This window comes from Canis lupus, chromosome 32 (genome assembly GCF_048164855.1).
Source record: "Canis lupus baileyi chromosome 32, mCanLup2.hap1, whole genome shotgun sequence".
Classification (NCBI taxonomy): Eukaryota; Metazoa; Chordata; class Mammalia; order Carnivora; family Canidae; genus Canis; species Canis lupus.
Genome location: NC_132869.1, coordinates 35054724 through 35081110, shown reverse-complemented (window position 1 = coordinate 35081110; position 26387 = coordinate 35054724). Strand labels below are relative to the sequence as shown.

General features: G+C 37.0%; 1 protein-coding gene and 2 long non-coding RNA genes across 14 annotated transcripts in view; 2 read left to right on the top strand and 1 right to left on the bottom strand.

Annotated features, from left to right (window-relative positions):
- The window catches only part of LOC140623178 (uncharacterized), a 110150-nt gene that overhangs the window by 21275 nt on the left and 62488 nt on the right, over positions 1–26387 (top strand). The window lies entirely within an intron of this gene.
- LOC140623177 (uncharacterized) lies at positions 76–26153 on the top strand. The gene is made up of 3 exons (XR_012022839.1): positions 76–225; positions 24734–24815; positions 25380–26153. It is a non-coding gene; the product is annotated as an uncharacterized lncRNA (long non-coding RNA).
- IQCH (IQ motif containing H) overlaps positions 6409–26387 on the bottom strand; it is a 214043-nt gene continuing 194064 nt past the window's right edge. For 4 of the 11 annotated variants that reach the window (XM_072809302.1, XM_072809307.1, XM_072809303.1 and 1 more), the window contains 2 exons: positions 25351–25459; positions 18089–19222 (listed from right to left, as the gene is read on the bottom strand). In XM_072809302.1, the coding sequence (XP_072665403.1) occupies positions 19106–19222; positions 25351–25459 (226 nt within the window). In that variant the 3' untranslated portion in view covers positions 18089–19105. Of the gene's footprint in view, positions 6496–14429; positions 14524–18083; positions 19223–25350; positions 25460–26387 lie in introns of those variants that run through there. The other 7 variants (XM_072809312.1, XM_072809315.1, XM_072809314.1 and 4 more) reach the window with 4 other exon arrangements.

The window sequence follows — 26387 nt, the reverse complement described above, 5'->3', positions numbered from 1 at the left end:
CCGGCGGGGACGCCCAGGGGGCGCCGCGCGAGTGCGCGAGTGCGCGAGAGCCCCCGGGGCGCAGCGGCGCGTGCGCACGAGGGTCTCGCGGGCTCCCGCTGAGAGGGGGGTCGGGGGGGCGCCGGCGGAGTGACGCGCGCGGAGGGTGAGGGTCAGCCGGGCCGAGGAGCTAATGAAATCCTCACAGGTGACTTCACGCAGCCGTTAACCACCCTGGGCCGTGAGGTGAGGTGAGGTGAGGTGAGCTGGGGCGGGATTCCGGAGGTTTATCAGTAGGGGCGTGAGGTAAATTAAGACAAATAATCCCCGTAGTGAGGAGGCAGAACTGGCACCCAGATCTCCCTTCCGGGCCTGGGGCTCAGGTAACCCGCCTACCTGGCGTCGCTGAGGAGACACCTGGCCAGGTGTCCTGGGGGAAGCAAGTCCCCAGATTTGCACTGGCGGAGTCAGGAAGCGCTTTTTATGTGTAGGTGTTCTCTGTCGTGGTCGCCGTTTAGGGTAAGCCTCAGGTAGTTCGAAGTAAAGGTTATAAATCATAAAAGGAGAAACTAGAAAGTTTTATTTTTTTCATTAAAAAAGATAGATTGATTTTATTTATTTATTTATTTATTTATTTATTTATTTATTTATTTATTAATTATGAGAGACACAGGCAGAGGGAGAAGCAGGCTCCACGCAGGGAGCCCGACGCGGGACTCGATTCCGGGACTCCAGGACCGCCCCCTGGGACGAAGGCAGACGCCCGACCGCTGAGCCACCCGGGGGCGGCACCCCAAAATAGAAAGTTTTTTTTTTTTTTTTCCAAAATAGAAAGTTTTAAACAACTTCCTACCGCTCTCTGCACTTCGCCCACAGGTGCACCTGTGCCTCCCTCCTAGGCTTGGTGAATGCCAAACCGGGGTCTTTTCTAGTCATAAACCTTTGTAATCCTCAGCTACCCACTATCAGTCCTAAAAATAGTAACTTTAGGAAAACCTCTTCTCAACCTTCACGGCCACTTGAGGTAATAGCTTATCTCCACCTGCTTTCTAAAGAAGCATGTCTTCCTCTTTGTCCTAAACTCATCTTGTGTTGGAGAAACCATCGGTAAATAAGATGGATGTGTCTAGGGACACCCGGGGGGAGGGCCAAGCGGTTGTGCACCTGCCTTCAGCCCAGGGCGTGATCCTGGAGACCCGGGATCGAGTCCCACATCAGGCTCCCTGTAGGGAGCCTGCTTCTCCCTCTTCTGTATCTCTGCCTCTATCTGTGTCTCTCATGAATAAATAAACGAAATCCTAAAAAAAAAAAAAAAAAAAAAGCATTATATGTAAATAAGATAATTATGTATAAGCACCACCTAACAACTTACTATTGTTGAAACTCGAGGGAAGGATGTAGGATTGTGTGGCTAATTTTTACATTTTCTAGTTTTTAATAACTCATTCAACAAACATTAAGCACCTGCTACCATGTACCCAATTCTGAGGGGACTTGTAGTCCTGCAGATAATTTGAACTTTACGTTATCGAATTCCCTATTACTAAAAGTTTTTATTTTTTTTATTTTTATTTATTTTATTTATTTATTTATTTATTTATTTATTTATTTATTTATTTATTTTTTATTAAAAGTTTTTAAAAAGATTTTAGATGGAGGCATGATGTGGTTAGACTTGCAACAGAAAAGGCTGAAAGGAGGCTACGACGGGGGTCAGGGAGGTGATTCAGCACTGTGATTTTCAAATTAAAATTTGAAAAGCATTGCAGTCTTTTCCAAACAAAATCTGTCAGTGAACCCCAGCATATAAACTACATGAAAACTTGTTTTATTGTTAAACTTAAGTTCAAATTTTTAATGTTAACTTTATAGGTAAAGTTTTTTTTAAAGGCTATTTTGTTACTGCCTTGGGTTTTTTTGTTTTGTTTTGTTTTAGTAGACAAGGTGTTTATCAGAAGGAAATTGGGTAGCTAAAGTAATAAACAGGAAGTCTGTGGAACCAAGCTCAGAAAATGGGAAGGAACCAAGGGAGTCTGCGGATGGAAGAGACTAACAGAAACTAGTCTGGCTAGGGTGTCATAAAGGCCCCACTGTCACTGAAGGCTTGACTCTGCTATTTTATGCTTGAAATTTTATCAGGTTTGGGGGTATGGACAACAGTTGCATTTAGGAGGACTATAAGCAGCCTCAGGACAGTTTATTTCATATTCTTTTGTTTGGGTTGTATACTATCAAGAATATCCTCATCTGTGTAGACAAGTGGATGCAAATTAGAGTTGCCTTAAAATGATTTATCTTGAAATCTTGGTGCTTCAATTACAAAGATGGCAGGAGGAGGAAATTCTAAGATCTACACTAAGATTACTTAACCTGAAATTAATATGTGAGCAGTTGGCAGTGTGTTAAATTTTGGCATTATATCTCTTGGCAGTATGAAAATCTATTTTAAAAAGTGCAATTTGAGTCAAACATTTGTGAAACCTGAAATATATATATATATATATATATATATATATATATATATATATATATATATTCTGTGGCATATATAAGGTAAAAAAAAAAACAAACAAATCACTGATAAAGAGAGCCACATATTTAGATTAGGTTTCACTGCATTCTCCCTTGAAGGCTTGGGAAAAGGGCTAGGGAACTGAAGTATTGCTACTGGAAGATGCTCTCTTGGAAGAACCTCATCAGTGATGGCTTCCTTAATTCAAAGCTCCATGACTATCTCCCTCTCTCTTCTAAGGTAGAAAATTACTTCAAAGAAAGCAGATGATGGTGGATCTATCTGAATACCTGAATACTCAGGTATTCAGGAGGGTTTGAATGAAATATTATCTTAACCTAAAGATACAGAGCTGGGAGGCATGACTTCTAGCTATCTCTTCTGACTTTAAGATTATACAGTGCCATTTTCATAATTAAAATAAGATAATCTGTCAATAAATCCACAACTCAGATCAGTTCCAATTCTTGATGGTCATGAAACAAAGGGGCTTAGAAGTTGGCATTCAAAAGCATAAGTCAATGTTTTAAAAACATTATATCCAACAATTAAGAATTAATGGAGTAAACATATAAATATTTAGTTTTACACAAAACATGGAGAAATGGCATACCTCTTTGGAAGGAACCCCTTAAAAATAACTATGAAGAGTGATGCTCTGTATAGCATTTAGCTTGTGTGTGAATATGATGTTTATCCTAGAAAGAAGGGATTTAGCCTTGTTTTATTTAAAGGGCACCTAGGATGCTATAGGTGTTCAGAAAAAGTTAAAAATGAATTCTTCTTAGGACACTTGGGTGACTCAGTCAAGCTTAAGCATCTGCCTTTGGCTCAGGTCATGATCTCATGGTCCTGGGATAGAGCCCAGGCTCGGCGGGGAGTCTGCTTGTCTCCCTCTACCTCTCCCTTCCATGCATTCTCTCTCTCAAATAAATAAATACAATCTTTTAAAAAATGAGTTCTTCAAGATTGATAAATTGGAATATATTAAAATTAAGAATTTCTGTCCATTAAAAGGCAGTATTACGAGAACCAAAAAGCAATCCATAGTGTGAGAGAAGTATTTGCAAAACATGTCTCTGACAAAGCATTTGGTATCTAGAACAAATCATTTTTAAAAGACAGGCCATAGAAAGGTGAACAAAATATTTGAATGGCCTCTTCACAACAGAGAATATCCCGATGTACAATACACATGGGGAAAATTACTTAATTTCAATAATCATCTGAAAAGTAGACATTAAAACCACAATGTGATACCATTACACATCCACCGAAGTACCTGAAGTAGAAACGATGGAAAGTTCTGAATGTTGGTGAAGATATGCGGCAATTAGAACTTTTATATATACTGCTGGCAAGTAATTTGGAAAAATTTTGGCAGTATGTATTCAGCTGCCTATATAATAAGTAATGTTATGACCCAGCCATGACACTCTTGGATATATATTTATGAGGCTATAACAAAAAAAAACAGAGATGGGCTGCCTAAACAACAGAAATTTGTTATTCACAGTTCTGGAGACTGAGAAGCCTAAGATCAGAATACTGGCTGATTGGGTTCTTCGGAGAGAGTTCTCTTCCTGGCTTATAACTCTTTCTCAGTATATCCTCCCGTCGCCAACAGAGCTAGTTCTGGTGTCTTCCTTGTTCTCTGGTAAGAGCACTAGCCCTATCAGATTAGGGTCCAACTCTTATGACCTCATTTAATTTTTATTCCTCAGGGACCCTTTCTCCAACTACTGTCACATTGGGCATTAGGGCTTCAACATGTAAATTTTGAGATGATGCAAACATTCAGTCTATAATAATGCCCTTCAGAAATTGTGTGCACATGTTTTCCTTTTTTTTAAAGATTTTATTTATTTATTCATGAGAGACAGAGAGAGAGAGAGAGAGAAGAGGAAGAGACACAGGCAGAGGGAGAAGCAGGCTCCATGCAGGGAGCCTGGCGTGGGACTCGATCCCGGGTCTCCAGGATCATGCCCTGGGCCAAAGGTAGTGCTAAACCGCTGAGCCACCCGGCCTGCCCTGCACATGTTTTCCAAAAGACCTAAACAGAATATTCATAGCAGCACTATTCATATTTGTGATATTCAATCTGGAAATTACTTACATGCCTGTTAACAGTAGAGTAGATAGACAAATTGTGGCATAGTCACTTGATGGAATACTATATAGCAATGAGAAAGAATGATCCATAATCATACATAGCATGCAGGAATCTCATGAACATAAGAGTCAAAGAAGTCAGACACTAAAGTACTTACAATCTTTTCATTTCCATAAGTTATCAAAACTGGCCAAAATTCACCTTTGCTGTTAGAAGGCAGGATAGTGATCACCCTTACCAGGGGTGGAGGTCTAGGGAGTAGCCAGTGACTATGAGGGGATTTCCTGGGGGTTGGAATTATTCTCTTCTTTTGTTCATTTATTTCTATACTACTTTTTAAAAAGACCTTTTTTAAAAAAAAATTTATTAGAGCATGAGTAAGGGAGGGGTGGAGAGGGTCAGAGGAAGAAACAGACTCTCCAGTGAGCAGAGAGCCAGATATGGGACTCGATCCCAGGACCCAAGGATCATGACCTGAGCCAAAGGCAGAGGCTTAACTGACTGACCCACACAGGTGCCCCAAGACTTTTTTTTAAAGAGTAATTTTAGGCTTGCAGAAAAAATTAAGGGGAAGGTACAGAGATTTCTCATATACCCTCTGCCCCATACATTCATAGCCTCCCCCATTATCAACATCCCCACCAGAGTGGTATATTTATTATGATTGATGTACCTGTGATTCATCTGGGTTCTGTTAAAATGGGTGTAGTCAATTTGTGAAAAAAAATTTTCTTTTAAGTAGGGTCCATACCCATGATGGAGCCTAATACAGAGCTCAAACTCATGATCCTGAGATCAAAACCTGAGCTGAAATCAAGACTCAAATACTTAAGCAATTAAGTCACCCAGGTGCCTCGAGAATTCTTCTAACTGAACATGTATGGTATGTGCATTTTTCTGTATGTATATTATACTTCAATAAAAAGTTTGAAACAAAAAAAAGTTTGAAACAGAATGAATTCTACAGGTAGTATTACATCCTATTACTAGTGTTTATTAAAAAATACATGTAGAGAACATGTATAGTGGACATGACCCAAACATGACCTAGTACACATATAGAATATTCTCACATTGTTTTTACAACCTTGCTGTGAAATTATGATTTACTCACATATTTCGAATGATGTGATTTAAAAGAAAGTTGGATAGGCACGTAGATTTTCATTCACTGCTATTCTCAGAGGGAAAATAATAGGCAAGATAGTGGATGCATATGACAGTTAAAGGAATTTTGAAAAAGGGATATAAATGTTTACATTTAGGATTTCTTTTTTTTTTTTTAAAGATTTTATTTATTTATTCATGAGAAACACACACACACACACACAGAGGCAGAGACACAGGCAGAGGGAGAAGCAGGCTCCATGCAAGGAGCCCGACATGGGACTCGATCCCCAGTCTCCAGGATCACACCCTGGGCTGCAGGCGGCACTAAACCACTGCGCCACTGGGGCTGCCCCATACATTTAGGATTTCATTGACAAATTTCAATTTGAAACTTAAGGACTTTTGATTCAAGGAAAGAAGGACTATAGAGATGATGCTGCCCTGATTCATATTCCAGCATGCTTTAAAAACAGATACCCCCAAAAAGCCACTGACCTAGCTTTCCTAGGAACCCAAATCTCCTTAATGCCTTAGTGCCCTCTAAGCCAAGCCCACTCCCATTAGTGGCGAATTTTGCTTGCTGCTCCATTCCTGTATCCCTGTGTCTGCCCTGGGAAGGACAGTATACATTGGCTTTATCAAAGTTATTCTCATGGTACTGAGTTATGGCAGAAGCCATTAGGAAAGGAAAGAACTGCCATATTCTTACCTAGATCTTGAGTCCTATGGAACTGATTGATGTTCTGAAAGCCTCCAAGGAGTTGGTTGCCAGCTGGAGCTGCTGTTACAAAGAGTAGCAGGAAGCATTACTTGGTAAAGCATGTTACTGTGAACATAGGGTACAAGATCTCATCTAAACTGCATGTTATGTCTAAACTATTCTCAAGCTCTCCCCTCACTGGCATGTAAACTTCCTAAGGACAGGTGACTATGCCTGTTTTGTTAACCTTTGCGATTCTAGCACTTGGGACAGTACTTGCAATATGGTAGGTGCTCAACTTCTTGAAAAAATGAAAAAAAAAAGTGGGCAAAGTGAATACCATTAGTGTGTTTGAAGAATGTTAGAGAAAAATTGTAATATGTAGGGTAAATAGTTTTAATTTAATTACAATTTTAATTTTGATAGTTAGAGAAATTAAACTATAGAGTAGGTAAGAAACCTACCCAAGATCATATACCAGAATCAAGAATCAAAATTCTAAAAAAAAAAAAAAAATATCAAAATTCTGACCTTCCAACTTTCTGTGAGCTTTTCATTAGGAAACATTTCTATTTCCTTCTAATGCTGTGGATGCTAGAATCCAGTGGCAAGGAGACATATTTGTCACTTTTTGAAACCAGATAGCAATTTATGCTAATAGATAATACAATCTATTTTATAGGCATGTTTCCAATATTACAAATCCTATGTAGTCAGTTTGGGGAAGCATTTGAGAACATGGCCAAATAAATTTACCTTGTCGTATGGGTCATAATTATGGTCCCAACTTTGTAAAGTATGCTTTGTTTTATTAACAGATACATGCATGAAAAGCATATGACACTTTTGTAGCACAAATCATATTTTCATACTGAATTACAAAGATATTTTGGCTTTATTGCTGATCTTCATTCGACAGTGGCTTTTAGCACTTCAGCTTAAGCCTTTATGCCCCTCCCCAGTCTCACTGTCAAGTAGTTAATGATCTATAAACAAATACTGAGATGCCCTAAGGGGGCTCTCCATTTAAAGGGGCCTTGAATCATTTGATAATAGAAATACAGTAGTCCACCCACTGATTTATGATTTGTCAGTTTAGGTTTTTGAAGTGATGTTCCACTGGTATTTCAGGCGGGACAAATTTTTAATTTTCTGTGTAATTAACATTAATTTTTAATCTAATTTTTCCTTTCAGGAGAAAACTTTTTTTTTTTTTTAAGATTTTATTTATTTATTCATGAGAGACACAGAGACAGAGAGAGAGGCAGAAACACAGGCAGAGGGAGAAACAGGCTCCATGCAGGGAGCCTGACATGGGACTCAATTCCGAGTCTCCAGGATCAGGCCCTGGGCTGAAGGCGTCGCCAAACCACTGAGCCACCTGGGCTGCCCACAGGAGAAAACTTAAAAACGTTAATTTACATTTGCAGTTTTCATTGTATGAAATACTTTCTTGTGTGTGCATAAGTATGTACATTTCAGTTCCATAAGCTAAAAGTGGCCGCAGAGGGTAATAATACCTCATAATGATATCTCTCAGTTCCTGAGAATTTCTTCCTGCTAGGCAGTTTAAACCTATTTTCTCATTTAAACAACACTCCAAAGCAGGGCTTCATTTACCTCAATATCAAGCTGAGGAAAATGAATGTCAAAAGGTAGAGAAGTTGAAACAGTTAACTGCAGTCACAGAGCAGGCAGGTGATAGAGCTGGGATTTGAACCTTCATTGGCAGTAAGCAAAACCTTATGCTTTGAACATAGAGTCAAGTGATGCCAGACTCAGCTGAAATGTTGCTGACACAACTGAACATCCCTTGGATGTTGCATAATTATGAAATAACATTATAGTTCCAAAATATGGCCCTTCTAGCCTAGGAGTCTGCCTCAAAGGAAATTTGGGGGGCCTACATGATGACTCAAAAAAAAAAAAAGATTTTCAAAGCTAGATCACTTTGCAAAATTTGTTGTAAAACACTATTTCTATGTATATTGAAAACACTTCCAAAATATTTTGAACATTTTCTTTTTATTTATTTTTAAAGATTTTATTTATTCATTCATGAGAGAGAGAGAGAGAGAGAGAGAGAGAGAGGCACAGACACAGGCAGAGGGAGAAAGCAGGCTCCATGCAGGGAGCCTGGCGTGGGACTCAATCCTGGGTCTCCAGGAATCCACCCTAGGCTGAAGACGGCGCTAAACCGCTGAACTGCTGTGCCACCCAGGCTGCCCATCTTGAGCATTTTAAATGTGCTAAGACGTTTGGGCACCATCAACAAAGATCCCAACTTTAAGCCAATTATCAGCTCTGAAAATTGGGTTTTATTTGGGGACCATGAGTAAAGCATATATAGAAATGTTTTGGACTTTTACTACTTCTTGGTAAGTCTAAAATTTTATTCAAATTAAAAAGTTTAGTTTGAAAAAACTTTGCATTCTGGCCTTAATTTGGATGGGTTTGAGTAATCCGCCACTATGGATAATAGGCACATTTAATACAAGCCAGCATTTCAGTGAACCACAACTTATGGTTCAGCTTTTTTTTTTAATTCCTTGTTGCTATTTCTAATAAAGCAAGATGTTAAAGCTAACTACATGCTCTATTAATTATATGAAGGTGAACTTGAGTCATATTTGTTACTGAAGATGATTAATAATTACCAGTTCTGCACACATTTCTGGTGCATTTCAGTAAATAAACAGGGTACGTTGTTGGATAGTAATTGATTAATTAGCACATTCATCCTACACAGCTCAATGGTCTAAGGATGCTGAGTTTGAGATATTGCTCATAATTATTACAAGAAACAAATCTGTTCCATTTTTCAGTTTATTCTTCTGTATGCTAAGATTTTTTTTTCTAAATCGAATGTTTAATGGTTCAAAACCTTATAGGTTTTATTCAGATAAATCAACTCATGAAGAATTGCTAGTCATAATCTCCAGAATCTTGTTTTTGTGTGAACTAGGGTGAAAACTTTTACAAGGCTAATGTTAACATTAGATCTTGCTGTTAAACTGGATCAAATACTGTAAATATAGGGCACTTCCCTACCATGCAGGAAATGCTCATTGAGCACCTATGCGCAACAGGGGCACTGGAATCTCATTTGCTTCCCAACCACATCAAATAAGCTCAGGATTGCAAGTGTCATCAGGTTGGCACTTCGCAGCACCAAGCAAATATACTGTGCAATCTTCAGAGAAGTATAACAGCATGTATTGTTTGCTGATTTGACTATGCAGTAATTTAGGATTTTTTTTCCCCGTCTTTATTAAGCCAGCATGTAGTTGAGAGAGCTTTAGACAGGGAATCAGGAGTCCTAGGTTCTACTCTACCTGTATTCTTTCTTGAAGAAGTTCTGTGATTCTGAGCACATCACTATTCCTTTCTCTAAGCGTGGATCACTCACCTGTAAAATGACGGTGTCAACCAGGGACAGTGAGGTATATGAGGAGCCTAGGCTGCAGAGACAGATAGGGCTAGGTCTATCTGAGTCTGGACTCCCTATTACTATTTTGGGGAAAATTATATATTTAAGTTCTTTGAGTTTCTTCTCTGTTTACTTTGAGTTTATTGCAAGGATTAAATGAGATATGAAAATAACTTATAAAGTTCCTGTGAATATAAGGCATTGTTAACATTATTAATAACTATCTTACCTCATTGACCTTAACATGGCTTTTTAAAAATATTTTATTATTCATGAGAGACACAGAGAGAGAGGGAGAGAAAGGCAGAGACACAGGCAGAGGCAGAGGGAGAAGCAGGGAGGCCGACATGGGACTCGATCTCGGGTCTCCAGGATCACACCCTGGGCTGAAGGCCTGAAGGTGGCGATAAACCACTGAGCCCCCAGGCTGCCCCGACCTTAACATGTATTTGAAGGATGCATCAGAGTGCCCATGTACTGGTCTAACAATAGGGGATTATTAACATCCTTTATGCCATTATTGAAATCTCATTGGATAAGAATTTCTGATATGTCGTCATAATTTATTGCTAAGTGAAAAACACAGTCTGCAAAACAGTATTTCTGGTATGATCCTATTAAATTATACATACAAAGATAAAAGATTCTATACAATAGGTACTCAGTATATATTTGTTAAAGAAACAAATGCAATATATGTATTAATGGAGCATCTCTTACTAGTGATAGGCATACTGTTCTAGGAGCAGGGCTGTGTCTTTACACTTAAAATCCATTCAGTGAGACAGATAACAAAAAATAAACCTATTTTGTAATACCACATATTGTTAAGTGCTTTGGAGAAAAATACAGCAGAGTTAAGAGGATGAAGAGTAAGGATGGGTGCTACATTAGGGAGGGTCCCTCTGGTCTAGTGACAGTTGAGCAGAGACTGAATACAGGGAGTAAGTGAGCCAGGCAAACTTCTGGAAGAAGAGTGTGCCAGGCAGAAGGAATTGCAAATCGAGAGGCCCTAGGTAGGAATGATAGCAGGTATCCCCCCAGATTTAAGTAGTTCTCCCTAGGTGGTGAAATAATTGCTGATTTTTTTAATTGTTGATTTTTAAAATATGTTTTATTTTTAAGTACTCTCTATACTCAATGTGGGGCTCAGTCTCACAACCCCAAGATTAAGAGTTGCATGTTCTACCGACTGAACCAGCCAGATGCCTCTTTTCAAAAAAAAAAAAAATTCTTTTAATGTAATCTCTGCACCCAATGTGGGACTTGAACTCACAACCTCAAATTCAAGGGAGTTGCATGCTCTACTGACTGAGCCAGCTAGGTGCTCTACCTCCACATTAAAAAAAAATGATTGTTGATTTTTAAATTTCTTTTCTACACATTCCTGTTTTTTAGAAGTTTCTGTTTTTTTAAATTATTTGGTTAAGAAGCTATGTAATCCTTTTTTTTTATCATGAGCATATGTTTCTGTAATTAGAAAAATTTTAAAACTGTACAGGTATATTGAAAGACAAAGTCATCTTAAAAATATTCATAAGTGGTTTTTGTTTTCATGGTGTTGGTACCAAGAATCTAAGTTGTTAGAATAAAGGAAGCAGAGAGATTTCTGCTCTGGCAATGAACTTTAAAGAATTGTTTTAGCCATAACAATCAGTGTGGGCTTCATAAAGGGATAGAGAATCACTGTACTTTCAGCTCCTTATTCTAGCCCCTCTAAGAGATAGCAGAACACTTCCTGGAAAGACTGGCCTGACTGACCACTTACAGACATGGCCCAGGAAACACTGCATTTTAGGAGGTCTTTAAAATATGGAATTAAAGGTGCCAGGTAAAATTAGTTTCAGAGTTTTATGTCTCCTTTATGCAGTTCACTGGGGACTACATCCGCTATACAGCAAAATGGAGTGTTGTAGAATACTTCATCCATCTCTTTCTGAGTCCAGGTACAAATTAAAGAAAAGCCCAGAGACTGTACTCCAGCTCTCCATCCTGTCCCTGCAAAGCAGGTGTAAAAAGAAGATATACTTTGGGTTTACAGAAACAAAAATGCACATTGGAAGCTTTGATTTTCATTTCTATCCCATCTATTTGCGCTAAGATCTTCTAGGTACACATTAAATCAGTTCAGATAAAATGCTTTCAAAATAAAATGTTTCCATTACTTTAGGTGAGTAGCAATACCTAAAAGAGTACAAGCAAAAACCAAAGAATGAATGACATGATCCCAGTCTAAGTGATATATTTGGCTTGCTACTATCTTTAGTCAAAATGATTCCTTCTGAGAGGAAACTACATCTCAAGGAACTGTCTTAAAATTATAAAACATTTTGTAACTCTTTAAAGTCACAGCCGGACAGCCCTGGTGGCCCAGCAGTTTAGCGCCGCCTTCAGCCCAGGGTGATCAAGTCCCGTGTCAGGATCCCTGCATGGAACCTGCTTCTTCCTCTGCCTTCCTCTGCCTGTGTCTCTGCCTATCTCTCTCTCTCTCTCTCTCTCTCTCTCTCTGTGTGTGTGTCTCATGAATAAATAAATAAAATCTTTAAAAAAAATAAAATCCCAGCCATTTTGGATAATAAATAGAGACACTTAAGAGGCTGAACAAACTTACAAAGTATTATCCGTGATTTCAGATAAATGGAAGAAGAAAGCTAAAAGAGGTTACCTCCTTGTGTGGTATCAGTGGTTTTGCCCTTTTGATACTTTGATAATGGTTGGCATAGAATCATTAGAATTGTCAGGAAGTTTAAATATCAGTTCCACTTTATTTTACATACCAGAAAGCTGAGGACTAGAGAAGAGAAGTTACTTATCCATTAAGGAAAGAGCTGGAAATAAAACCCATTAAGACCTTTAAATCTAAAATGAATGGTGTGTGTGTGTGTGTTCACAGCCATTTAGGAAAACTGCAAATGCCACCTAATCACTATATGTCCCTCCAAATATTTGTAGGTAAAAGAATTTACCCTTTCATGCATCTCTGTTTACATGAGCAGATACAGCACTAAAGTCATAGTCCTGTGAATTCTCAAATATCCAGACTAAGGGTATTAAGCTTAGAATGAAACTTGCAATCTGTGATGCTAGGGAACATGCCATTGCTAACTGGTAACAGCTTTGGGAGCTTGGAGGAGGGAGATGGTTATGACATTTCCACTGCATGTCCCTAAGTTCATTATCACTTTTGATAGCAGAACTTATAATGAAGATCTTCATATATTTTTCTTTCCCAGACTCCCCCAAATTAAACTTTTGTTTCATTTGCTCCATTAATTAAAAAGAGGTTCATTATAAAAAAGAAAATATAGAAAGAAGGAAATTCCATCATTAAGAAATAGCCCCTATTAACAATCTGTGGAGTATCTGTGTCTGAGTTGTGTCTGTGTGCATGTGTGTGTGTGTATGTGTGCATGCATACATATATGTCATATTTTTTAATGTTATAAGTGGAGTCCTAGTCTTCATGCTGTTTTAAAATATCCTTCCTAGGGGCCTCTGAGTAACTCAGTCAGTTGGACATCAGACTCTTGATTTTGGCCCAGGTCATGATCTCAGGGTTGTGAGGTCAAGCTCCACGTTGGGCTCTATGCTCATTGCAGAGTCTGCTTGTCCTCCCTTCCTCCTTGTACCCCACTCTCTCTTTCATTCTCTCTCTAAAATAAATACAATCTTGGAGAAAGAAAAAAAATACATACTTCTTAATGATTAAATGTCATTTCATTTTCTTATATTCTCATAGTTCATTTTTTTTAAAACAGCTTTTTGAGATATAATTGACCTTCAAACATTGCACATATTTAAGGTATATAGTTTAAGAAGTTTTGATGTATATATACATCCAAGAGACCATTTTCACAGTCAACATAGTGAAGCTAAAACAACAACAACAACAACAACAAAATACATAGTGAAGCTACCCATCACCCCCAGAATCTTCCTCCTGCTTCTTTGTAATCATCCTGTTTCTCCTCACTACCTGGCCCCAGCTTCCCACCTCTAGGAAACTATTGATTTGCTTTTGGCACTATAGTTTGTATTTTTAGAATGTTATGTATGTGGATATGCACTCTTTTTTATCTAGGTTTTTTTCATTCAGCACAATTATATTAAGATTCATTCATGTCTTTGATTTTTATCAACAACTTGTTCCTTTTCACTGCTGAGTAGTATTCTGCTATAAGGATGTCCCATAATTTATCCATCTACATTGTGGTGGACATTTGGATTGCTTCCAGTTTGGGGCTATCACAAAGTTGCTATGAATCTTCATGTACAAGTCTTCGAACGGACATATACTTTTTTTCCTCTTGGGAAAAATAAATGTCTAGGAGTGGAATAGTTAGATCCTACAGTAGTTATAATAGCCTATAATTTTTAAATGGTTGTATAGAAGTCTTTATATAGCTATTCCATAATTTTTTTAAGGATGTGGAGCCTGATGTTGGGCTCCATCTCATGACCCCAAGATCATGACCTAAATTTTTTTTCAAGATTAAGGGTTAGATATTTAACCAACTGAACCACCCCAAATTATCTCCACCAAACCACCACCAAAAATTATCTCCCTATAATTTTTAAGTAATACCTTATTGTTGAATGTTTAGACCTTTCTGATTTTTCACTGTTGTTGAAGATGAATCTGGTTTTTTGGCTTAAAAATGTGGCTATGTATATTCAACCTAAAAAGAAGATGAGTAGAAAGGCATTGTAAAGGGGACTTGGAAGTCCTGTATTGTTAGATCATTTTAAATTTTTCAGTGATTCCAAAATAATTATTTTATGACCTCTGCTGGGAAGCAAAGCAGCCTGAATCTTTAAATGAACCAGAATTTGAATTTGAGTTTGAAGTTATTTTGCAACCAATAGAAGTTTTGCTGTTTTGTTGTTAAATTCATGGGACCATGATTTTATCATAACATTCCTTATGAGGAGACTACAATAAATTTGGGTGTGTCCTTGATATCTAGGAGCTATAATTAGTTATACTATACTTATACTTTATAACATTTTGTTTAAAATTCCTGAAATATAGTGTTTTACTCATTTCTGTCTCTCTCACATACATGTATATGATATATATGCTGGCCACTGTAGAGGCCCAGGTCTGATCTCAGGGTTGTGAGGTAAAGCTCCACGTTGGGCTCTATGCTCTGTGCAGAGTCTGCTTGTTGTTCTCCCTCTCCTCCTCATACTCCACTCTCTCTTTCATTCTCTCTCTAAAATAAATAAAATCTTGGAAAAAGAAAAATATATAAACTTAATGATTAAATGTTATTTCATTATCTTATATTCTCATAATTCATTATTAAGTAAAACAAAATGTTTACAGAATGGTAAAGAAATGCTTGGGGAGAAAACCAATGTAAAAAAAAAAAAAAAACCTAAATCCAAAATGCTATTTTATGCATAGATGCCAAAGTTTTATTTTTCTGTGCTATGTTTAGGGTTCTCTTATAACCAAACAAAAGTTGTTTCTACCAACAGATTTTTAAACAGCAGGGACATGCTTATTATTTATTGTTTTGGTATCTTTTCCTCATTTACATAAATACCCCAGCAACCAGCAGTTTAAAACTAATAAAAGCCAGAGTCCTCCATCAAGTGCAATAAAGTTTCACAACCATGAGTTAGACTGTTAGAGTGAAAAATAAACCTATATATGTGGTTATGAAGGGTTTTTTTGGGGAAAGTGTATAATCACATTTCAAAGTTAGAACTTCCATTTGAAGTAGCAGTGCAATAATAATACTTAAACATTTATGTGGAATGCTTCATCTTGGAAACACTCTCCTAACATTGGCTAATTAATCTCTACTGCTTCCCCAAGGAGCAGGTATTACTATCTGCCATTTTTTCTAGTTAGAAAATTGAGAAAGGTATGACCAGCCCAAAGAGAGTGAGGCTGGAGAGACAAGTTTCTGGCCCTTATTATTCTGTGACTCTTTGGGATGTAACTCCTAATAGAATGCATCTAGTTTCTGTTCCACTTTAGTAAAACCATCAGTAAAACAAAGATGTAAATAGTAGTTCAGTCTACCTCATGCTTATAGATATAATCTTTACCCTCCTACGGCTTATCTTTTGGAAAGAACGGGATACAGAAAAGATTTGGAAGATCCACAGTACATTTCATCTGCATTTGCAATGAACTGAACCAAACTTTTCCCAGTGAGAAAAGCGGTCATATGCTTCCCCCCAGCTACAACTTCCACCTTACCATTATCTCAGCAATTTATAGTTTTCCAGAAAAAATTTACCATGATCAGTACATTTAAAGAGTTGAACAAATCTGGCATGCACATTGAAGCCAGAGGAACAGTAAAATAAAACTAGCGAGCATTTACATTTTTGGAAATATAATTAATATATGCTTGAGAAATTCTGAAAGATAAACATTTAAATGTTAAAATACTTATTACTTTCCCCACAGGGACAGTGTTGGGAATTAATGAGATAACAAATGTAAAGTGCTTTGAGCTCTTTAGAAGAAAGGTGCCAGATGCATACAAATGATTATTAATTGTTAAAGCTATCAGATGGTTACTAATATATTACTTATGATAAAATACGTATTTTTATATCTGAGAAATAGGGTGATTGCAATTCTTAGGATGATATAGCCGAAATAGTTCTCCCAAATGTCTCCTAGGTTACTCTACATTTTCTTGGAAGTCAGTTCTTAACCTTTCCTCAGTTTCTTGACTTTATACACATTTTCAAATAAACTATGGGGCATGACTTCCCAGTTTCCAAACTCTCCTGCAACTTCCCACTGAAGTCTTACAGATCCATCACCATGAGAGAATTCCACTGACACCACATTCTCTTCTGATTTCTTTGATTACATAATTGTTATGCCTCATGATACTGTCAGTTGTGCAAGGTGATTTTATTAGCAGGAAGCATAAGTGAAACCATCCTTTAAACAACACTAGAATTTGTTATAAAAAAAAGGTGGGTCCCTTGTGTGATCTGGAATAAGTGAATCTGAACTTCCTACTCTATACAACATGCTAGAATTTGTGGTAAAAGAGCAAATCCCCAATTTCGTTTGGTCTTGAGACGTGCAGAGATACCCTCACAAAATCTCAATGTCCTCATGTAAAATGAAGACAGTAGACCCACATGGGGTTGTTGGAAAGATACAATAAAATAATGTGTATAAAGCTTCTAGTACAGTACATATTTAGTCTATAATAAGTGTTCATTAAAGGTAAATATAAGATTACAGGAGATAGGAAAAGTAGATTACAGTTTATCATTAAATATTACCTATTTGGTTTCTTTAAAATCAATATAAAATGGATAATATATGTAAAGAGACATCCTCTTATCAACAAATAATTTTCCTATTTAGAATTGTAAAGCTCAGTAATTCATCTCAATTAATTTTTGTTTAGGATACTTTAAACATTGTATACATATGTGATTTTTTTTCAAACTTATCTTAGTTTACCAGTAGGACAGCGTCTTTGCTACATATATGTGTTAAAAGATGATGGACTATGCTTCTTTTCAAATGTTCTGTAATTAAAACATTTCACTAATTTAATCTGGTCCTCTGGCTTCTTCCACTTAATTACTTGAAGTGATTGTTTTATTATACCAAATTTTTTCCTTTCATTTTGAAGCTGTAGGTTTTTAGGTAGAGAACCTGAAACAGGCATTCTATGGTGTACGCTAATGAGAGATGCAAAGAAGGAAAGTGCATTGTCTGAAAAAAAAAACCAGCCATGGTGGGTTTAAAAAAAAAAAAAAAAAGGTACAGGAGAGTGAACTCATTTTACTATTGCCAGCAGCTTGAGGCTCGAGAGTGCTAATCAAAATTCACATACAAAACTTCCCTGATAGATTTAACAGTTTTGTACTGTTAAGAGGGGTTCTCACCATGTGAAAGATGCACTGCTGTGCTGAACAAAACAGAGACAGTTTTCTTTTAAAGTCCAGAGCAGATGAGAGCCATAAGGAGACAGAGGGTTTCATTTACTCTCAGGACACGATTGTGCCAGTGAACTAATGAGTCTCTTGGACCTTATGTTGCTCTGGCTTCAATTGAGGCGAGACTCTAATGGCCATGTAGTACTTCCTATCCGTCAAGTGTCTGGACAATGGGCCCCTCATATGGATTAGAATGATCTGGCAAGAAAAAGAGGTCATCATTGTACCTAGCACAGGCAGGAAACCTGGCTAATTAATGTATTTCCAACTATAGCAAAACAAAAGCTGACACACACAAAAATGTTGACTTTATTGCAGGAAATCTTAGCTTGTGGCTGAGGCACTGTTAAAAATTATTGAAATTCCATACATAAAATGATACTCCTAGTTTCCCCAACATATTCACATATTTTTAAAGATCTAAAGGTATTCTTTAAAATGACTGTGCAATTTTGGTATTGTGACTTGCATATTTTACCCTTCTGTAAAGCTGGATGATATTGAAATATTTTGAACAATTGAGAATCGAATGCTAAGAGTATCAGCGCTGCATAATTTTAACAATTTGCACTTTAAAAGGTATTGTTGAATTATGATAATAAAAATCCTACTGCTGTATTAAATGGAGAATTAGAGATTACAAATGTTTATTCAAGATAGAGGGCTCTAGTTACCCTATATATTAAACTAAGAGCAGATACTGCCACCTAGATAAATTCTGATGCTTTGGTTAACTAGATGTTGGTTTACCTTACTTTTTGAGAAATGGCAACAACAAACAGTAGTGGCTTGGTACAAAAAAAAAAAAAAAATGAATGATAAAGGGTCACTTTAAAAACCCATGTAAAAAATAATTTTCTTGGGGAAAAGATGACCCGTTTTGCCAAATAGCAATGATTAAGGCTTTATTCAATTTTTTAAATGCAGAAGACAAATTACTCTTAGAAATAGGAGGAGAAAACTTTGTAAGGCATAAACAAAAGCTCCATAATCCTGAAGTTTATAAAGAGGTAGAAGAGACATGCTATCAGTAAGACTTGTAACTTTCTTGTTATATTATTTCTTCCTGAGTTCGGGAAGAAGAGGAGATTGTTCAACACCTCAAGTAAAAGCACAAATAGGTTTTAGTTTAATAGGTAAAATAATATCACTTAATATTTTTTTCTAAAAAGAGCATTACATTATAATCTGTTCTGATAAACCTCCTAGCAAACAAAGCAAACTAACTCCACTCCCCACTCTTATTCCTAACAGCAAAAAAGAATGTTGCCTTTTTTTTACTCCAGATTAGAATCCAAAATCAGCAATATATTCTAGGAGCATTCATTTATCAGGTTTAGAGAGGTTTTTATCATCTTTGGACTGTTTTAGCTCTTCTTCAAATCTTATTTTGTTTTCCTCTGTTACTCCTAGAATGGTTTCAATGTCATCAATGGCAGTCTGTAAATGAACAATAAAAATAATATTCTTTTTTTAAAAAATAATATTCATTACTTGAAGACCTCTTACAACTCTTTCCCCCACCTTAATTATTTCTCCTTTTTGGATTTGAATATAATTTAGACTAGTTAAACTCAAAGTGTATTTTGCCAACTAGCACCCATCTGTGCCATCAGTCCTGAAATGAGTAAAAAAATTGAGAGTAAGAACTTGGAAACCTTTATAGAAATTTTTACAGCACTAAATCAAACCCAAAAAATGGGCTTCTATTTTATACCTCTTTAATTTATTTCATTTTTTTAGTAATTCCAAAAGTACTGATCCATGATAGGTTGGAAAAACAAATTCACTACAGATGATTTGAGAAGCTCTTGTCTAGTCATCCTTAAATGAGGGCTAGTAGACTGATGGGAGTATTTACTCCCATTGGTTTTTCCCATTGGACAGAAAAATGGCACCTTTCCCATTTATTTAGCTATTTTTTTTATTGAGGTAGTATTCACATACCTTAAAATTCACTCTTACAGAGTTCAACTCATGGTTTTTAGTATATTCACAAGAAACTATCATTACTATACAATTATAGAACATTTTCATTACTCTATTTAGAAACTCTGTGCCCATTAGCAGCCTTTCCTTATTTTCCTCCTCCCCAAGCTCCTGACAATCTCTAATCTACTCACTATCTCTGTGGATTTGCCTACTCTGGATATTTCACATAAATGGAATCATAGGGATCCCTGGGTGGCGCAGCGGTTTGGCGCCTGCCTTTGGCCCAGGGCGCGATCCTGGAGACCCGGGATTGAATCCCACATTGGGCTCCTGGTGCATGGAGCCTGCTTCTCCCTCTGCCTGTGTCTCTGCCTCTCTCTCTCTCTCTCTGTGACTATCATAAATAAATAAAAAAAAAATTAAAAAAAAAATGGAATCATACAATATGTGGCCTTTTGTGTCTGACCTCCTTCACTAATGTTTTCAAGGTTCGTTTGTGTTGCAGCACAGATCAGACCTGCATTTCCTTTTTATATCTGAATAATATTCCATTTTATCTATTATCTATTTTTACTTTGATTGTTTGCACTTTAGGTATTGTACCTAAAACGGCATTGCTAGCTACAAGGTCATGAAGATTTATTTATAGCTGTGTTTTCTCCTAAGAGTTTTTTATTTTTATTTTTATTTTTCCTAAGAGTTTTATAGTTGTGGCTCTTACATTTAAATTTTTGATCCATTTTTATTTAGTTTTATATATGCTGTGGAGTAGAGGAACAGCTTCATTCATTTGTATGTGGATATCTGTGTTTTGTGTTTTCTCCAGTACCATTTGTTAAAAAGACAGTTTTTTTTCCATCAAGTTGTTTTGGCACCCTTCTTGAAAATCAGTTGACTATAAATGTATGAGTTTATTTTGGACTCTGAATGATCTATATCTATTCTTGTGCCAGTACCACACTGTCTTGATTACTGGAGCTTTGTAGTTAAGTTTCATATATTGATTTTTTTAAAAAAATATTTTATTTATTTATTTTAGAGATAGAGTATGGAAGGGGTGGAGCAGAGGGAGAGGGATAAGTAGACTCTGGGCCAAGTGTGGAGCCCCACTCAGGGCTCAATCCCATAACCCTGAGATCATGACCTGAGACAAAATCAAGGTCAGATGCTTAACCGACTGAGCCACCGGGACACTCCATTGTAGTTAAGTTGAGAAGCATAATTCCCCTTTGTTGTTCTTTTTAAAGATTATTTTGACTATTTTGGACCCTTTGCATTTCTACAGGAATTTTAGGATCATTTGGTAAATTTCTGCAGTAAAGCCAGCTGGGATGCGGATAGGAATTGGTGTTGAATCCATAGATCAATCTGGGGAGTATTATTTAGATCTTCTTTCTTTTATGATGGACAGATCTTGTACTTTTTTCTGTTAAATTTGTTACTAAGTATTTTATTCTCTTTTATGCTATTATAAATGGAATTTTTAAAAAAGTTTAAATTTAAAATTAAATTTATTTTTGGATTGTTCATTGCTAGTATATAGAAATACAATATGTCTCTGTATTGATCTTGGGTCTTGCAAACTTTCTCAACTTGGTTATTAGATCTAATATGTTGTTTCTGGGTTCATTAGGATTTCCTAAGTACAAGATCATGTTATTTGTGAATAGAGATAGTTTTACTTTTTTCTTTCTAATCTGTATGCCTTTTATTTCTTTTTCTTGCTTAATTGCCCTGGCTAGAACCTCGAGTACAATGATGAATAGAAGTGGTGAGGGCAGATATCTTTGTCTTGCTCCTGATCTTAAAGGGAAATCTTTCAGTCTTGCACTGTTAACTAGATGTTAGCTATGGTTTTTCCCTAACCCATAGGTTGAGGAAGTTCCCTTCTAATCATAGGATGAGTGTTTTTAGGAAATTGTGTTATGTTTTGTTAAATGCTCTATCTGCACCCCCTTCCATTTTTATTTAGTCTTTGTAAATCCTTTATAGAAGGATTGAGAAATTGCAACAACAAACAGTAGTGGCTTGGTACAAAAAAAAATGTTGTGTGGGTTTAAAAAAAAAAACAAAAGGTGTAGGAGAGTGAACTCATTTTACTATTGCCAGCAGCTTGAGGCTCAAGAGTGCTAATTACTAAAATGAATCTATTCCACTTTTCAGGTTTTGTCATTATTTCTACTTTGTTAAGATTTAAAGTTTTTACCTTTAGACATTTTGGTAAGAGTAAAAAATATCAAGATAACATTGTTTCACTTGAGAAGGCTAGAAACCATGAGATTTAACAGCTACTTGGAAACATCTGACTTGAGAAGGCTAGAAACCATAGAATTTAAGCTACTTGGCAACATCTGACTTTTGATAATTTTGAAAGTCAGGTAAATGGCAGAGAAATAGCCTTCATTTTGTCAGTAGTATTTGACTCTGCTAACCTCATGTCCAAGCTTGGGGTTTACCAAGTCTGTGTGGTTTTGAAGATAAACCACCTGTCTTAGTCTGCAGGCCCAGGCCTGCTATAACAAAATACCATAGACTGGGTGGTTTAAGCTGCAAAAATTTATTTATTATGGTTCTGGAATCTGGGCAGTCTCAGGTCCAGATGCCAGCCAATTCAGTTCCTGGCAGGAGCTCTCTTCCTGGCTTGCAGACAACCATCTCTTTGCTGTATTCTCTCAAAGTGGTGGGGGTGGAGACAGGTTAAGAAAGCAAACAAACTCTGTTCTCTTATAAGGGCACTAATCACATCAGGAGGTCCCCACCCTCTTGACCTCATTTAAACAATACACCTCAAATGTCCCTTTACCATATATCATCACATTGGGGGTTAGGGCTTCAACATGGAAATTTTGGGAGAACATAATTTAATCCATAGCACCATTTGATTCTGGTTATTATATTTGGATAGACTAGACTGATCATGTGCTTAGAATTTTGCACATGGCAGTAACTGATGAAATGATGCTAGCTGACAGTAACTTAGAATATAAATGAAGAGATAGATCCTTTCAGACCAGTGAAAGCTGATGCAACACTGGGCCTATTTTTCATTGAGTCTTAGTCATGTTGTAGGAAAAGCAATGGTCATTCTTTCAACTCATAAAATCACATTGAAGAGGAAAGCATTATCATTATTATTACTGTTATTAGAGAGACCAGGCCCTAGTGCAAGGAAAATACATTCAAAGTTTACATTTTTAGCTTTCATTGGGCTTTCCATTTAAGAGAAAGATCACATGTGGTTTCCAATTGAGTCCTTTGAGTTACTTGACCAACTTGTTCAAACATGATGAAGGCCCATGCTGGGAATCAGATGCAGATTTTTGTGATCAATACCAGCTGTTCACAGAAACAGACACAATGATCAATGGAACAGAATAGAAAACTCAGAGATGGACCCACAACTATATGGTCATCTAATCTTCAACAAAGCAGAAAAGAATATCCAATGGAAAAAAGACAGTCTCTTCAACAAATGGTGTTGGGAAAACTGGACAGCCATGTACAGAATGATGAAACTGGACCACTTTCTTACACCATACACAAAAATAAATTCAAAATGGATGAAAGACCTAAATGTGAAACAGGAACCATCAAAATCCTAGAGGAGAACACAGGCAGCAACCTCTTTGACCTCAGCCACAGCAGCATCTTACTAGGCATGTCACCAGAGGCAAGGGAAACAAAAGAAAAATGAACTATTGGAACTTCATCAAGACCAAAGGTTCTAAAAAAAAAAAAAAAAAAAAAACCCAAAGGCTTTTGCATAGTGAAGGAAACAATCAAGAAATCAAGAAAACTAAAAAATCTATGGAATGGGAAAAGATAAAGGGGTAGTATCCAAAATCTATGAAGAACTTATCACACTCAACGCTGCAAAAATACATAATCCAGTTAAGAAATGGGCAGAGGATATGAATGGACATTTTTCCAAAGAAAACATCCTTATGACTAACAGACACATGAAAAGACGCTCAGCATCACTCATCATTAGGGAAATACAAATCAAAACCATGATGAGGGGTACCTGGGTGCCTGTCAGTTAAGCATCTACCTTTGGCTCAGGTCATAATCTCAGGATCCCAGGATGGAGTCCTGCATTGGGCTTCTGCTCAGTGGGGAGTCTGCTTCTCCCGCTCCCCTCTCCCTCTGTGCTCACACACACACTCTCTCTCAAATAAATAAAATCTTAAAAATAAGAAACAACATGATGAGACACTACATCACACCTGTCTGAATGGCTAAAATTAACAACACAGGAAACAACAGATATCGGTGAGGCTGGGGAACCCTCTAACACCGTTCACAGGAATGCAAACTGGTGCATCCACCCCGGAAAACAGTATGGAGGTTCCTCAAAGAGTTAAAAATAGAACTACTCTGTGATCCAACAATTGTACTACTAGATATTTATCCAAAGGATACAAAAATGCTGATTCAGAGGGGCAGTGCACCCTGATATTTATAGCAGTGTTATCAACAATAGCCAAACTATGGAAAGATAAAGAAGATGTGGTATATATACACAATGGAATATTGCTTGGCCATCAAAAAGAATTAAATCTTGGCATTTGCAATGACGTGGATGGAGCTAAAGTATATTAAGTGAAATAAGTCAGAAAAAGACAGACACCATATGATTTCACTCATATGTGGAATTTAAGAAATAAAACAGATGAGCATATAGGAAGGGGAACAAAAAAAAAGAGAGGGAAGCGAACCAGAAGAGACTCTTAACAATAGAGAACAAACTGAGGGTTGATGGAGGGAGGAGGGTGGGGGATGGGCTAGATGAGTGATGGGTATTAAAGAGGGCACTTGTGTGATGAGCAGTGGGTGTTATATTTAAGTGATGAGTCACTAAATTCTATACCTGAAACCAACCTGACACTATATGTTTAACTAGAATTGAAATAAAAAATTGAAATAAAAAAAATACGTGTTCATCTCTGTTCAGCCTGTGTTTCAAAAACTCTTGTGTGGTTCTTGTTCCTGTTTTCTTGTTCTTGTTCCTGTTTCTAGAGTTTGGAGACTTCTGATCAATTACATACAAGTAGTTTTCATGGACCAATATCTTTAAAGGCCATTTGGAAGCTTCAAACAGGTTAGTGATGAAATTTCTGCTCCACTTTGAACAAACAGGGTGTACAAGGCCCATGTATATGCTGAGGGGTTTTTCTGTTTCTCCCTACTATGTATTATCCTTCCTGGGGTCTCAGAACTCCTCTGGCTCTAGAAACATGGCCTCCCCAGGAATCCTTGGCCAGACACTGCATTTTCTGAAATGTAAATAGGTTACATTCAGGATTTTTTTGTGGTGACTGTCTCTGTTTTGGTTTCATTGTGACACTTCAGCTTCACCTGTGATCTCAGATAGCCCTGTTGTCTTGTAAACTGGGTTTTGAAATGGCAGCAACTTAAAACAAGTCTACTATATTTCAAAGAAAAAAATTTCAAACTATTAAATTTAACTAACAGGTTCAGTGGGAACCTTATAATATTGACCCTGTGCATTATAAGATCTGTACTGCTTCACAATAAAAAAAAAAATGGTTTAGCACTTGTTTACAATACAGCATGAGGTATTTTCAGTCCTTGTATAGAAATTAACCAGAATCGTTAGTTAATTAACACCTCACCTTAAAATTGGTCTCGCCTTGCATATTAGGTGCTGATATTTCTTGATGGATGATGAAGAGATTTCGAGCAAAGGTCATGAGGACCCCCTGGAGATCTTCACCGATTGTTCTGTTAATGATATCCAAACAAATGAGTTTACCAACGATTCCCCTCACATGCTTAAAAACAATCACCCTCTCATTTGTGCCTGTCTGGTGGTGGAATTTAATGAGTATTTTCAATCTCACAAGGTGGCAATCTTCAGGGAGATATGAAAGATGAGGCTCCATTTTAACTTGTCAACAAAGAGGATTTGTGTAATAAATATTTTTTATTAATCAACTTAGCAGAATATAAGAATAGCTTCAGTCATTCCTAGCAAAAGGCTACCACTGAGCTAGGATAGTAGTATTAGCTCATTTAAAAAAATGTTGAAATCAGCTGAAGAGAATTGTTGCTAAGTATAATTCATACCCAACAATTTCCTTGTCTACAGAGATACTTGCACCCGGCATTCTGGAGACTTTTGTCTGGGGCTTATTTTCTATTTATGAGTATGCTCCATCCCTGTTCCTAGGAGAATGTGTCTCATTTCTGAATAGCCAGCTTTATAAAGCTGAACACACACTTGAAGATTTCAGAGATAATTTGCAAACTATTCTGTAAAATTACACATGGTCAGTGAACATTCCCCAACAGCTGGAATGTTGTTAAATTTTAACTTTGTAACAAAATGCAGGGTATTTTTTTCTGGTTATTTTGTAAACTTTCTGTATCAAAGGAAAAAAAACCCAGATTAAATAAATGGATTGATTTTTAAGAATTGTTCTGTCCTGAGGGTACAACACAAAAGAGCTGCCTCTTAAGGCAACTGCAAAGAACTTGGGTTACTTCCTTCCCAGTTGTTACCTGTAAAATAAATAATTTTAGAGTGTAAGGCTTAAACACCCTTAGAATGGCTGCCGTCCAGCCTGATTAGGCTTTTTTCCTGTAGGTCAGGCTAGGAGCAGAAAGTTTCCCAGGCCCCAGGACGGGAGACTTTGTCCTGCCACTGGCA